This window comes from Egretta garzetta, unplaced genomic scaffold (assembly GCF_000687185.1).
Source record: "Egretta garzetta isolate BGI_Z169 unplaced genomic scaffold, ASM68718v1 scaffold386, whole genome shotgun sequence".
In the NCBI taxonomy this organism is placed as follows: Eukaryota; Metazoa; Chordata; class Aves; order Pelecaniformes; family Ardeidae; genus Egretta; species Egretta garzetta.
Window position 1 is genome coordinate 1,622,485 of NW_009260063.1, and position 15,491 is coordinate 1,637,975.

The 15,491-nt window shown below is 41.1% G+C and overlaps 1 protein-coding gene across 1 annotated transcript; it reads right to left on the minus strand.

The window, feature by feature from the left end:
* Nucleotides 1–9,252: 9,252 nt before the first annotated feature.
* LOC104128335 (deleted in malignant brain tumors 1 protein) lies at nucleotides 9,253–15,174 on the minus strand (the record flags this gene model as incomplete). The annotated part of the gene is made up of 6 exons (XM_009641096.1): nucleotides 9,253–9,425; nucleotides 10,011–10,282; nucleotides 12,008–12,396; nucleotides 12,982–13,154; nucleotides 14,615–14,823; nucleotides 15,021–15,174. Coding segments are annotated over 6 exons (1,370 nt in total), but the record flags the coding sequence as incomplete, so codon positions are not given.
* Nucleotides 15,175–15,491: the final 317 nt, after the last annotated feature.

Consider the following 15,491-nt stretch of genomic DNA (forward strand, 5'->3'; position numbering starts at 1 on the left):
ACTTGATGGTGCAGAAACAGCAGAGCCACATCCCAGCTGCCTGCACACGACCTCGGCATCGTTGAGGTCCCAGCTGTCATCACAGACAGTGCCCCGGCCCCCGTTGTGGTAAATCTCAACGCGGCCCTCGCACCGGTTCCTGCCGTTCACCAGGGTAAGGGAGGCACCTGGGAAATGAGGAGAGAGGGAGAACTTGGGAAAAGCCTCGAGCACGCAGGCACCTTCTCTCGCCGCGGCGCTGGCAATGCTCGATGAGTGTCAGGCCACCAGGACTGTCCTCGTCTTCTTACTTAGGGTTGAGACGGTTCACTTTGGGTGAGTATTATTTTAGCAGAAACAGAGTCAATGAAATAAGCTGGACGCGTCGTTACTAAGTCATCAGTTTTGTTCTCTTGCCCCTTGTTCCTATTACGTGCTTACATAGCATAGTAATAACTGTTTCTGATGACTGAGCTGATGCACACTGTTTTTCCTCCTCTGTTCCAGGTCTAAAATCAGGTGCATATATTTTATGCAAGATTTCTTCAGAAAATTTGGACAGCATGCTGAGTACAAGGAATTTCACTAATAAAGGAAATTCTTTAGTAATGAGATATGTAGAATTAGAAAGCAAAGTACAGAAAATGAATTTTAGTGTCTGAATGAAATCTAGGTTAATCTGTATTAATAAATTAACACTACATATTTTTATTTAACTTTTTTACTTAACTGGAAGAAAAATACATTTTTTAAGTACACATTGTAATGTTTATGTGTTTCTCTTATTCATTAAAGGACAGAGACTTTGCAATTTGCATTCCATCCTACTCGAATTTAGGATGCACTGCACAGCTTTCCTGCCCTCCACGTGTGTCTTACCAGAAGCACATTTGTGTAGCACTTCTGCGTGACGTAAAAAGCCTCTGCTGACCTGGATGCAGGCAGGGGTGGGCAGAGCAGTGGCTCAAGCAGACCACTGAGGCTTCAGGGACATGGCAAGATGCAGCTTGGACAACCAAGACCATGGCTTTTTCCCACATTTATGCTCATGGAGCTGCTACAGTGCTGCCATATAAACATTACCAGGCAGATAAATTGGAATTCTTGAGATATTATGTGCTACTGAAGACAAGAAACAGTGCACTACTTTCCTTAAAATGATCTCAGAAATAGACCAAATGAATCCTTCAGAAAAACTACAGAATTTTAGAGAAAACAATAACCACTCTTTATTTTTCTCTCTGGTTTATGCAATTTAACTAGAATTTATCTTCTTCTAAAATTTTTAGGAGATTTTAAGAACCTGGAGACCACACATCACAACCAAATCCTACAGTTTTTAAGAGTAATTTTAGTGGAAGTATTCCACTCAATGTTCAACAAAATGGACAATTCTCTCAATGGGATTATAAAATTACAATAGGAATCCAGTGGCTTTATTTCTTATATGCCAGTACTAGAGTTAGAAATAAAGAAATACCTAGTATCATACCATGCATACACGCTATTAGTGCATTTATTCAGGTAAAGTCCATCCATTTTCCAGTTTGAGTTAGCTTGTTTAGATATTCTGCAATTAACAGTATGAAAATCCTGATTTTTGAGATCCATTTTTGGTGAAGAAATTTATTAAAGACTTTGACACTAAATGTGAGTCAGCAAATAAATGTTGTATCTTAAGATTTGCAGTATTTTGGAAATCAAAACACACACGCTGCACTTGTTATGCTTTGCATTTCTGTCAAATACATATTTAGTTTGTTACTGAAGACCAAATAAGTCATCCATAGCAAAACAATTCTGAGAAGTTAACAGCTCCAGGATTTCTTCACTGCATCTGTTTGCTGTTGGACTAGAAGAACAGTCAAGACAGTGTCCAAACTAAGTTTGTCCCTATCTGTACGCATTTAACTGGCTGTTCAAAGGGAGAAGTTACAAGTGTCCCTTGACTTATATCTGATTTGTTTCTTCAGATATCTTCTTGGATATGCATGTTTTTGAACCAGACTCATAGGATTTTTGAGAGGTGAAACAGCAAACCTGGCAAAAAGTCAGAGTAGGATTAGGAAATTAAAGCTGATCTAAAATATTTGTATTTGCTTTCATTCAGGGCCTGTCATGACTGAGAAGAGCATAACCACCAGCTGGGCATGTAATTAGATTTCTTGTGTCCTGCCTCACACTTTAAAGGTGTCAAAAAGACAAAATCCTATGATTATACAAATACAGCACTTACTCTGACCCAGGAGACAGAGACAGGGGCTGGGGAATGAAGCCAAAAGCAGAGAGGAGAACTGGAGCAGCAAGAGTGAGATGGCTTATCACCAGGCAAGCAGAGGAAGATGAAGAAAAAATCGATGAGGTGGATGATGGCAATATAAATTATAATGATGCCTAAATAACTAGTTAGAAAAATCATTTGCAATTATTCTAGGATATACATTGAACTATTTAGCTCCAAGTCACCTAAGTCACGTAGTAGATAGAAACTAATCATGTAAGGAAAAAGTCAATGACTAAAAAAAAAGTTGAACTAAAAACGTTTCATGCCTTTCATTATTTTTAGACGTCCCTCATTTATCCACAGTGCTAAGTTATGACAACTAACTTCTTGTTATATCTCATTAAATTGTACATAAGATCGAGAAGAACCAAGTAATACAAGCAATATTAAATATATAGCATAGGTATCTGTGTGGATGCTCTGGAATAAATATACATTAAAAAAATAGTATTTTCTTCCACAAGTCTTAGATCAAATTTCTGGAACTGGGAGAATGACTCATTCATAATATACTCACACACACAACTATCGCAATGATACAAGACACTAAGACAAGTACTACCCTGTGGCAGCAAATTGAACTCCACTAAATGGAGTTAAATCACTCTTATCATTCACTGTGATGATTAGTCTACTGTGCTATCTCTTTCAACCGATTTCCCCTTTAATCTTTTGCCCAAACTGATGCCAGCATGAATGTGATTTTTGTTCGCAGAATCAAGAGAGAGGACCCCAAAGAGTCTTTTTTTTTTTTTCATGCTCCCTAGAACAAATCTAAATGCTTTACCTGATTTGGCCTCCAGAACTGCTGGACCTAACAAAAGTAGCCATGTCAAAATCATAGTGGTACCCATCTCACCAAGTGCTGTTGATAGAAAGGACCGTCAGAATATATAGTCTCTATTTCTGAAGGGGAGTGGCTCTATAGGTTTCTCTTTCTACAGGAGAACAATAAACCAACAACAGTCCTATGATCTGAAATAAAAATATGTTTGATTTGTTATTCAAGATTTTGCAACTTCCTGGATTTTGCAGAAAGAGTCAATATCTCAGGAGTAACACTTTCTACTGCCTGGAAGGAAATATTTGTGCTACTATAGGTTTCACAATCATCTCATTGTACAAAGAAAATGAGCTCTTATCCAAAGATACCTTTCAATTCTGGCTGATGAATCTCAGTATTTTTCTTTTACAGGGAGATTCTTTGGCAGGTTCGGGGAAGCTAGTGGAATCTTGAAATACAAATGGGTTTCCTCCATTAAAGTCATAAAAGAGCTTCATAACTTGGTTCCAACTAGTGAGGCAAGTCTCCCTGGGGAGCCTTGAATTTCTTACAGGTTTGGCATACTCAAATAAAGTAAGACCTCATGGCCCTGTTCAAGTGTGACTTGGGGGGAGTCTCTGACCATAACCCACCAGAACTATGGCTGTTGCTGAATGCAACATGGAGATAACTGAGAGACACTTAATCGAGACAGTTGCATCATATCAAAATTGCAAGCTCCACCACACCATCAATTCCTCTGCCATCAGCAGCAGAGCCAACAACAAGAAGGTTAAGGTAGGAGGTGGCTGCAGCCTCTTGGTGGATGTAGGCACCAGTGGAGAGGCAATGTGGTGGAGATATGAGGAAAGGAGAGGAGGCAATCAGTGGTCCTGGGTTGAGCTACCAGTCCAGCACCTGGCGAAAGAGAGTTGAAGTGGTGACAAGAGGACCTGACTTGAGAGAGGCATGAAGTATCGCTTGCTAGTTTCCTTGCTTGAGAGCCAGAGCCATAAGTGGAGGGGAGCTCATACCATAGTCTGTAAGTGATAACTTTGCTCAACACGTGGGTAATTTGCTCCAGATAATCAAGGAGAGAGACTGAGCCAAGCCTTGTAAGCAAATCACTATGAGATACCTGAGGAATCCTGTAGTTGAAGTCAACACCTCCAGCCCAAATATGAACCTTTTTGGTACTTTTAAGTTCAAGACAGCACTGAGAGACTGTTAGGTTGCAAGAAAGTGTCAAGAGAATCAGGGTCAGCTGGTACCTTTTTGTGAAAATTGTGCAGAAAAATCAGTGGATTTTATGCATAGTTAAGTAAATTACATAGGCTGCAACTTAACTTTATTCTAAAATTTCGTTTGACCCATCAAATGGAGAAAAAAGTTCAGATTTCTATTAAGAATCTTTCTTAATATATTTCTTGTTTAATTTTGCATAGTGACAATTACGGTTGTGTCTTACTTTGAAGAATGAATCAAAAGCTTTTCCACAACATGAAATAATGCTTAATTCTCATTCATCTCTCTTGCCAGAGTGGTTACTTTCCTCTGTTTCTGTGTTTTAATCATTTAATGAGAAAAATGCTGATGGCCATCCTAACGCTGAAGAGCCAGAATATCGCTCTTCATCTGATTCCTACCATTACAGTGATCATGGCTTGGCTGGCAGTATCAGGAGTTAAAATCTGTGGCACAGTTGTTGCCATATAAAAATGTATTGCCTTCAGGGGCAGTCATCAAGGATGAAGACTAAAGTCCAAGACCCTGAGGGAAAAAAGACTTAGAAGGTCATTCCACAAAGGCCAGCATTATTGGGATGGAAGAAGGAAGTGCAATACACAAGAGGCCAAAGATAACATTGGAAGCCTTGAAAGCGAACATTGAGAAGGGTAAATATATTTCTTCTTTATACAAACAACCACATTTGCACATGAATGAGGAAATGTACAGCTCGTATTCACTATTCATATTCTTCTGATTTTGACACCTTGGCAAGAAGCAGAAAAAATCCAGCATATTTGACTGACCAATCAAGCACTGCAGTCAGTGAAGCAAGAGTAAGTGATGGATTGCAATTCTTCTCCAAACTCTTGTAATAACTGAAAAGGGTGGAGAGGTGGGGCAACATAAAATTGATTCCCAGATGGTTCAAGTGAAAAAAAAAAGCCACGTCAAACTGTCCAGGCGAATGAACAACGCTGATTAATTAATTCTTTACTATATTCCTCACTACATTCTTCACTAATCAATTCTTTACTACAAACTTCAAAGATCTAGATATTTCTAGAGATCTTGATTATCACACAACCTCTGAAGAGTAGGAATAGATAAATCACAGAATCACAGAGTCACAGAATCACAGAGTGACGGGGGTTGGAAGGGACCGTTGGAGATCATCCGGTCCAACCCCTCTGCTAAAGCAGGCTCACCCAGAGCAGGTTGCACAGGACATTGTCCAGGAGGGGTTTGAATATCTCCAAAGATGGAGACTCCACAACCCCCCTGGGCAGCCTGTTCCAGGGCTCTGTCACCCTCAAAGTCAAGAAGTTCTTCCTCACATTCAGTGCTTCACTTTGTGCTCATTGCCCCTTGTCCTGGCGCTGGGCACCACAGAGAAGACCTTTGTCCTCGTGGCATCCACCCTTAAGATATTTGTAAGTATTGATGAGATCCCATCTCAGCCTTCTCTTCTTCAGGCTAAACAAGCCCAGCTCCCTCAGCCTTTCCTCATAGGAGAGATGCTCCAGTCCCCTCCTCATCTTTGTAGCCCTCCTCTGAACTCTCTCTAGGAGTTCCTCATCCTTCTTGAACTGGGCAGCCCAGACCTGGACACAGTACTCCAGGTGGGGTCTTACCGGGCAGAGTAGAAGGGGAGGAGAACCTCCCTCGCCCTGCTGGCCATGCTCCTCTTAATGCACCCCAGGATACCGTTGCCCCAACAAGGGCACACCACTGGCTCATGGTCAACTTGTCATCCATGAGGAGTCCCAGGTAGATGTTATGTTCTGATTAATTTGAGTTAATTATTTAATGCAAACACGATACAGCACATGTTTTCATCCTTCTCATTGGCTAGGTAAGTCTGTTGCAGTAATACATTTTTGCTCTCTAGGACTTCTTCTAGCAGCTTGAAGGGTTTCTCAGCACATTACTCTGTGAAAGAAGCTCCACTGCGCTTTGAAAACACTTTATCTTCTACTGACCATTGTTAGGAGACTTCTGCAGACATACTGGCTTTTTGAGGTCCAAATGAAAACCATTGAAAAGACACAGAAGAATAATTAGATTCATCTGTGACTATAAGACAGTATCTAAAGTGGTGTCCTCATTTTGGCTGGGATACAGTTAATTTTCTTCCTAGTTGCTGGCATAGTGCTGTGTTTTGGATTTAGCATGAGAAGAATGTTGATCACACTCTGATGTTTTAGTTGTTGCTGAGCAGTGCTTACCCTAGTCAAGGATATTTCAGCTTCCCCTGCTCTGCTGGGTGCACAAGGAGCTGGGAGGGGGCACAGCCAGGACAGCTGACCCCAACTGGCCCAAGGGCCATTCCATACCATATGACGTCATGCTCAGTATATAAGCTGGGTGAAGAAGAAGGAAGGGGGGGATGTTCGGAGTGATGGCATTTGTCTTCCCAAGTCACCGTTACACATGATGGAGCCCTGCTTTCCTGGGGATGGCTGAGCACCCGCCTGCCCATGGGAAGGAGGGAAGGAATTCCTTGTTTTGCTTTGCTTGTGTGTGCAGCTTTTGCTTTCCCTGTTAAACTGTCTTTATCTCAACCCATGGGTTTTCTCACTTTTACTCTTCTGATTCTCTCCCCCACCCCACCGTGGGGAAGTGAGCTAGAGGCTGTGTGGGGCTGAGCTGCCGGCTGGGGTTAAACCACGACAACTGGAATGAGGGTGTTCACAAACTTGTGGGCAAAGTCTGATAGTCCATGTCTGTATAGTCTGAATCCACGCATTGAGATGCAGTGAGGCAGCTTACTCTAATTTACTGGGTTGCCTGATGGCCTCTTGGGCTCTGTTGCATGTGTCCTGTGAAGCATGTCCTTGCAAATCAATTCGCATTTGTTTAATGGTGAGGATGCAAAGGGACGAGAACTGTCTACCACTGAGAGTCAAATTCACTGGATTTACCAGTAGAAGCTTTCCTGAATGTGATGGGGCAGGAGGTGGGAAGGAAGGTTCTTGGCAGAGACCCCATTCACTTCAGAGAATGACGCTTTCCTCATCAGCAAATCCAGTTTTCTTGAATCCTGCATTTCTATAACAACTGTGGATCAAGGAAGGTGGCAGAAAACAAGGAGGATGATTCTGGGACACCAACTACTTGAACAGTTTAGCGGTGTTTTCTACAGCAGCATTTAATATGGAAACCACTGAACTTGGTACTTCTACCTTGCATTCTGATACAACCTTGGGATATCTCCATCTGGGACTTTTGGCAAGGATATAGTATGGGAAGGCTCAGGCCTGAACAGTGCAGGCATGTTGCAGATTGGAAGCACCAACATCCTAGGTCTAGGATCTTTCTGCTTGTCTGATCACAATAATATTCAGAGATTAGAAGTAGAAAAAGTGCCATCAATCTATGCCCTGAAAAATGGTGGGGTAGGGTAGCAACACCGCAACAGCAAGGCCACAGCAGGAGCAGGGCCAGGAGAGGAAACAGCAGGTCTGGGAAGAGCAGAGAGGAAGGTCCTCTTCTAGAGAGGTAGGAAAGCCCAGGTCCAGGAAAGTCTTCACTGTGCTGAGCAGGTCACTAGATTTTTCCAAGCCTGGACAATCTCTGGTCCACACAACAGGACTAGATGAAAGGCAGGTCAGCCTCCTGGATTGCTCTGCCTTTCAAAGATGGCTGTAGGCAGAGAGGAGGGGAGGACCTGCCTCAATCCTTGTTCCTCATGTGTGGACAACAAAATTCACTTCTGCTTTCTGTGGGCCATGCCAGTTCCTTCTTATATGGTCCCTTCTCCACAGCATGGAGAGGTGAAGAGAGGCCTGCCTGGAGACCCCAGCAAAAGGCAGCTTGCAGGAAGAAATGGTGCAGGCTGTAACAATGATTCCTGTCAGAGCTGCCCGCATCCTCCTCGTCAGGTCAGGATGTCACAGCTCATCTTCCTTACACGTCACTACTTTGTCTCTGGCTTACTTCACACATAGTACCTTATACTCTTCCCAAACAACTTTCCTCTTTCACAGGTGGCTAGAAAACAGGAAAGTCCGAAGAGGAGCATTTCTCAATCAAATGCCAGTGACCTTTCCATCTGTAGTAAGTGGCTTCTTCCAAAGAGATTCTTCCTTTATTATTGTTTTTATTTTGTTTCCATGTGGGGATAGGAGACAGGTCACACTTCCTTATGGCAACTTACGTATGTTCTCTCCTTCACACACATATACATGTGTAGAAATGTGTAAGAACAAGAGCACAAGCATTGCTTGGCAAAGTCGCTTTGTCAGAAAATGCATTCTCCAACCTGATAATGCGTAAGCTGGGAGTTCAGACACATAGGCAGTAGGTTTGCAAGTACACAAAAAGAAGTATTGCTCAAAAACTATTTTATTTCCTGCTCTTTTTAATTACACATTTACATAACAGATTTGATTATATTTGTCCTCTATACAAAATCTTATAAACGAACTACATTTTCTCAGAGAAACATAATTGTGAAGAACCATACCCCTCAAAATAAGGAACTCTGTATGGGAGAAATTCCTTATCTGCAGCCCCTGTGCATTTTCTTTTACAGCTTATTTTTAACACAAAGGAATATTTTTCTTCGACTACTTTCCAGAGTATCTCATGGTGCCACACAGGTGTTTATCTTCATATCAGCAATGGCAAAATAAGCCAGTTCTTCTTTCTCAAGTCACCTAGATCAGTTTTCTCAGACAAACACTCAATCAGGAGCACAACTGAGATTCTCTGGCATGTCCAGCATTGTCCATCTGGTAGCTCATTTGGATGCTGGGATGGAAGAATCAACCTTTCTTTAGACCTCAGGTGCATGTGGACTTGAGGATTTTAAAGCCAGGCTCCCTTATAAGTTCAATTCATGGTAACACCAGGTTTTACCTTAGTACAGTACATTCTTCAAACAAGATCAGAATGGTGGACTAATCAAGACCTACTCTACACAGACTGCAAAACCAAATCATGAAGCAGATGGCTAGTGAAAATTTCCTTACACCTGCAAGCTTTGGGTTGCCTCTCACATGATCTGGTATGGGATGGGTTCCTGCAGTTTACGTTTCAAAAGAAATCCTCCCACAGTAAGAACAGCAGCTGCCAGCAGCACGGCGGTCACAGCCAGAGGAACAGGGGAGCTGGCAGCAGGCGCTGGGCTCTGAGACTCCCCTTTCGCCTGGATGTCAGAGGCTAGCACTGTGCATAAAAGAGAAAATAGAGGCTTACATTTGTTTTCCTGAGCTAGTTAATCTCAAAGGTAATTAGGCAAAGAGAACTTGAATTAAAACATTTTAATATGGATCTGATCAGAAACCAAACTGCATTTGCAATGATTACACTCTAAGACCATAAGATGCTGTTTTCTAACAGTAGAAACAACAGCTACAGGACACCGGGAAACAACACTTCTGAGGGGACCTACAGGTTGGTTGCTAGTAAGTAAGAGACATGTCAATCAGGCACAGAGAGCTTTGAAAAGTTAATATAAATCCTGCAGAGAGATGAGTTACATCTCATCCCTCTTCGCACAGAACTGAATCAATTGCCATTTGACATATGCAGAACAAATGGGTCTAAACTATGACAGAAAGGAAATAGCTTGTAAACATTATAAAACAATTTCATAAAAATTATTAATAAAAAAAATCTCTGTAAGAATTTTAGCAAAGTTACGAATAAACCAGCAAAGACATATTTCAGAGCTGGATTTCATGCCTGAGCTGGCATGCAAACATACAGTAATATACAGAGTCTTATGTTCTTTCAGTTATTTAAACTTACCAGTGTTCCTGTTCTCAGCCTGAGCTTCCCGAAGTTGAAGAGGTCCAACAACAACATTCACTTTTTCCTGGGAAGAACCTGCATTCCTCTTGAACTTACTAACACAGCCCTGATAGCAGCGGGAAGAGTAGTCTTTGTACCTGCACACCACCAGCTCACACTGCAGGTAAACTGACGGGTATCGGTTGAGAAACGAAAAAGCATTAAATGCAAACCGAGCAACATTGCTGTGTGGTGAGTAGTAAGAAGAGTAGGTAGAATCCTTAACACACCTGGAAAGATATAAAATTAACAGATGAGCTATTGTGAATAGAAACACTGTTACACTACCTCTGTGCAATATGTTTTGAGTTTAGAGAACTCAAAAGGATTAAAAAAAAGTGGTTTTAGAATCTTCTTGCTAAATTAAGAGACAAAAGCAAGTAAGAGTGGCAGTGATTTCTACCACAATAATGTATACAGCAGAGAAATTTCATAGCTCAACAAAGTTTGTGTAAACACAAAGAGCTGAAAAATAACTAATGGTTCTGCTGGTTTCTGTGTTTCAGGCGAGGACCTGTTTTGCAAAGAGGCCCCTGCAGGTTGTTGCAGAAGCAGAAAGGGCTCTTTCTACTCTGGAAGGACAAAATTAATTCTAACACACATCTTTTTTGGGCAATAAATGTGCTCTTCAGTCCTTTGGTGTTTGTAGAGTACTTTGCTTGAGGAATCTCAACACCTGACAGAGATCTGCAGATGTTTCACAGAGCAAGTTGCTAGACTAACTTTCCTGTCAGTGAGATTCGCTTCCTGACAATTACTAGCCTTAGAAGCTACCTAACTTAGAACCTAGTCATTCTGGTTTAATTTAACCACCAGGAAAAAAAAAGACAATAATTCACCCACAATTTTTCCCCAGAATATTTCAAAGTTGTCATTATCTTTTTATCTTAAAAAAAATTCTGTTGGGCTCATTCCCTAATAAAGACCCCAAGGATTTTAAGTCTTCTCATTCTTAGTTTATTTTCCAACACCCCTGATATTTATAGAAGGTTATTATTTATTTTAGATTCAGTAAATACATTTGATTTTGACACGGTTCCTTGTCACCTGAATAAAAAGTAACTGGAAAATGATCAGAATCCATTTGCCCCATCTCCCTGGTGAGTGCCCTGCTCACAGTCCTTCTGTGTCCTACCTAATGAATATGCATTTTTAAAGATAAAACAAAAAGAAACCCCAACAAGAGGAGAACCCTCTTAAGATTCACATAAGGTGTAAAAGGGAGGACATTCACCCAGCAGGCAGGAGGCACTGTGTCACTTCATTCGCCTGTCACAAGCCTGACTTCCAGCCTAGCGGTAGCTTACTACACTGCTAAGGTTACTGATGTGAACACTCTCCCAGGAGGCAGAGAGATTCACATCCCACCAAGCACAGAAGGGGAATAAATTAGCATGAAGCTTTTATTCCTGGAACAAAATGAGACACTTTTGTACTTGTAGGTTGCTGTCAGTTTTGCATCCCTTACAAGAGTCCACAACTTTTCTGTTTCAAATCAAAAGGCACATTTTGTGTCAAATTAAGAAAATGTTTTAGGTTTTTAGAATAACAGGAAAAGGCTAAGGAATTTCCTTTCTTTTTGAACAGTCTGTTTTGTATTCTAGTGATGATGCTGCATGAAACTCTTTGCAAAGCTGTAATTCTGATGCACAGAAATGCAGACCCATTGACATCCCTACATTTCATGAGTCTATTTCAGAAACAAATTCAGACCCTGGTTTCTACACTGCCTCCTTGAGTGAAATCTCAGTGCTTGCCTGAATACAACTTGAATGGTATTTCTTTGTCGTATTATATTTTATTCAGGCTTTGCCAAAAAGTCTTTCTTAAGAGTATATTTGTACTGAGAATTGCAACCAAAGTACACTGGCCCTAAATCACCTCTTCCATAAGTGAAGCTCACTCAGAACTATGCATAGAGATAAGTTTCAAGTAATTCTTTAGAAATTTCTTACCCATTTCTGATCAATCCATAGGTCAGTGTCCTAAAATTGCTAGGATCAGGTGACACTACGCATGTGTCCACAAACACCACCAGGTTTGGGTCAGAGCTGTGAAGAGAAGCTTGAAGGAACAAGTTCTGATTCAGGTCAACATAGTATGGGAAGTCATGTACTGGCCACAGGAAAGAGGAGGAATTGTAGAATGTCAGGTTTGCATCATATCTGCCATACTGGATTTCATTGACATCAATGATGTCATCAGCAATGTACATTACTTGCACCCAGGTGTTCTGGAGCATTTTGCAGTTGATGTGCAAGTGAAGGTCCTTTTGCCTCTTGATGATGTAACCAGTAGCAGGCACTTTTATTACATTGGAGTAGGTGATGGTTTCATTGTTGCCCTAGTTGACACATCAGATGGGTACAAAATTATCACATGTAGTCACGTTCATAACCTGTGCTATAAAATTCTGTATGTGTCAGGTCCTAGTGATAGCCAGAAAGAACAGGTCATACTGAAAAGTCCCAAGCATCCTGGATGGGATTGTTCACTTAGAATCATAGAATCACTTTGGTTGGAAAAGACCTTTGAGATCATCGAGTCCAACCTTTAACCTAACCCTGCCATCCCACCACTAAACCACGTCCCTAAGCACCTCATCTGTCCTTCTTTTAAATACCTCCAGGGATGAGGACTCTACCACCTCCCTGGGCAGCCCATTCCAGAGCCTGACAACCCACTTAACTCTCTCCTAACCTTTGTTCTCTAGAACATCACTCTGAAATAGATACAGGGATTACCTAAAGCCGGGAATGTTAAGCAGGACTGTTTAACAAACCTTAGCCTCCAGAAGCACATGCTTCTTTTCTGTGTTTTGAATACCTGTGGACTACAACACCCTTTGCGATTCATGACAATTTTCCAAATGTCTATTAAGTTTCCCTGCTCAGACTTGGAGAGCTCTCCAAAATATGTTGACACCAACCTGTCTACGTGTACCACAGCTGTTGTATGGAATGTTGAATATAACCTCAGTTGATGTAATTGTTGGTCTACAGTAAGAGTCAGACAAGTTGATGTTCCACACCGAGTAGCCCTTTGACTGGAGATAGCGTCTGTCTACAACTGCATGCATGTAGGTTGGCAAACACACAAGGGCTAGGGAAGAGAATATGAATTATTAGTGATTTCAAGTACTTCACAATGCTTGCATGTTACCACTTCAACAAATGCAATAGATGCTACCCTTTAGGGGAGAGAATTCATAAGCCAAACCACTTATTTTTACACCTTAGTCTTAAATAAGAAAAAGAATAGTCTCTGACAAACTTCAGCTGACCTTCAGTTACGCTCCTGACAAAAATATGTAGCTTACAGTAGGCTTTTGCTGAGACCTTGAGCCTGTATCACCACTCACACAAAAATGCTAAGAAGTAGGATTTTTTCCTAAAAATCCAAAATCTATTGTGAAATGTGTAAGAGCTAAACGTGCACACTTGGCTTACAGGAACACTACTTGGGGGGGAGGGGATCCTGAAACCATCTCCATGACAGTTCACTGAGTCCATGACACAAAAAGCAATCATTCCAGGGTGAGTTTGGCCTTTGGTAGAGAGAGATATCTGATGATACAGACATACTGGCAATACGCAGTCTCTTGAAAGGAAGTTACAAAGACAACAGAGCCAAATGTGTTGGCCATTGTTTGTGCCTGGGGAGGTTGTGAGTGCACATTAGATGATAAACTTTCCCACTGGGACTGCAGGACACTACTGCAATAAGTCACCTGGAGAAGTTGTGGCTTTTAAAATTTCATCCTTTGAATCACAGAATGTCAAGGGTTGGAAGGAACCTCAGGAGCTCACCCAGTCCAACCCCCCTGCTCAAGCAGGCTCACCCAGAGCAGGGTGCACAGGCCATCGTCCAGGCGGGCTTTGAATATCTCCAGAGAAGGAGACTCCACAACCCCCCTGGGCAGCCTGTTCCAGTGCTCTGTCACCCTCAAAGTAAAGAAGTTCTTCCTCATATTCAACTGAACCCTCATATTTCAGTTTGTGCCCATTGCCCCTTGTCCTGTCGCCGGGCACCGCCGAGAAGAGTCTGGCTCTGTCCTTGTGACATCCACCCTTGAGGTATTTGTACATGTTGATGAGATCTCTTCTCAGTCTTCTCTTCTTCAGGCTAAAATGTTTCTAGAAACGCAGCTAGACAAATTCGTAAGAGACCTGACCTGGTGTTGGCAATAGCTCTGCTTTGAATAGTTGGACTAGGAAGACTCTAAAGGTCCTTTCTAACCAACATCTCTACAATGTTGTGAAAATCTGTCCACAAATGTAGAAACAACATAAATGAACAGTGATCTGATTAGAAGAAATATAGAGTGGCCATCACAGAAAACAGATAAAGGCAATTAATTAGATGCTTGAAAATTTTTTTTTAAATGAAAGATTAATTATTGTCTGAAAGCAGTTGGTCAATAACCAGTTATGGAATTCAGGTAAGAATGTCATGTATGTGGGGCTTCTTAAAAAACATTAACAAATATTTATTTAACAAATGAAGTCAACGTATAAAATTTTCTGAGCAAGGAAAACACTACAAACAGAATGGAAACTTACTGGTGTTCTGGTCTGCTGGAAAGGACTGATAATCAGCATGAAACCCTCTATTGGAATATCTGTAGTCACTGTGAAATCTGACAGTCATAAAGTTTGAGGATGAGGTGTATGTGAGATAAGAACCAGAACAAATTCTTCCAAGCAGAGGAGAAGTATTGGGTGGCCCATCATAGATCTCAATATAGTCATTCTGGCATCCGCCTTGCAACCTGAGGAAGAAATGTGAATATATAGTAAAATGCATTTGGTAAACTTCTAACAAACAATAAACTAAGATCCTGCACGCACACAATTCCTGTGTAATATTTATAATTCACTTATAAGCATGGAAAATGTGCTTGGGAATCGTGGTTATAGAAGAGATTTGGGACCCATTTATTGCCCAAGGAGGAAGTGGTTTACTTACTGAATATTTCCAAATGTGAGCATAATGCGGAAATTATTCATTACTTGTATTTGCCACAAACAATCTGCATTATCTGGATAATTCAAAGGATAAGAAGGACTCTGAAGTGTTCCAGAGGAATTAAAAAAAAAGCCACCACAACTATATATTCTAGCTGAAAAAAAAAAAGAGAGAAAATAAATTATAGATGTGATTCATTTAGATTTACTTCTCATCAAATGAAAAGACATTGTATCAATCTAAGCCAGAGCAACAGGGGGTAAAATGCCAAAAGAAACTGAATTGCTGTGCTCGTCACACTCAGGCTACAAGTGTGATAAACTCTTCAGAGAACTCTGACTGTCCCTTACTATTTTGCATTTGGTAGGATTAAGGAAAAAAAAACTAATAGAAGGAAATGAGTGCTGCACAGAAAAAAATAAAATTTAGGGAAAAACCAAAAAAAGATTTCCAAGAAAATCAGCATAATCG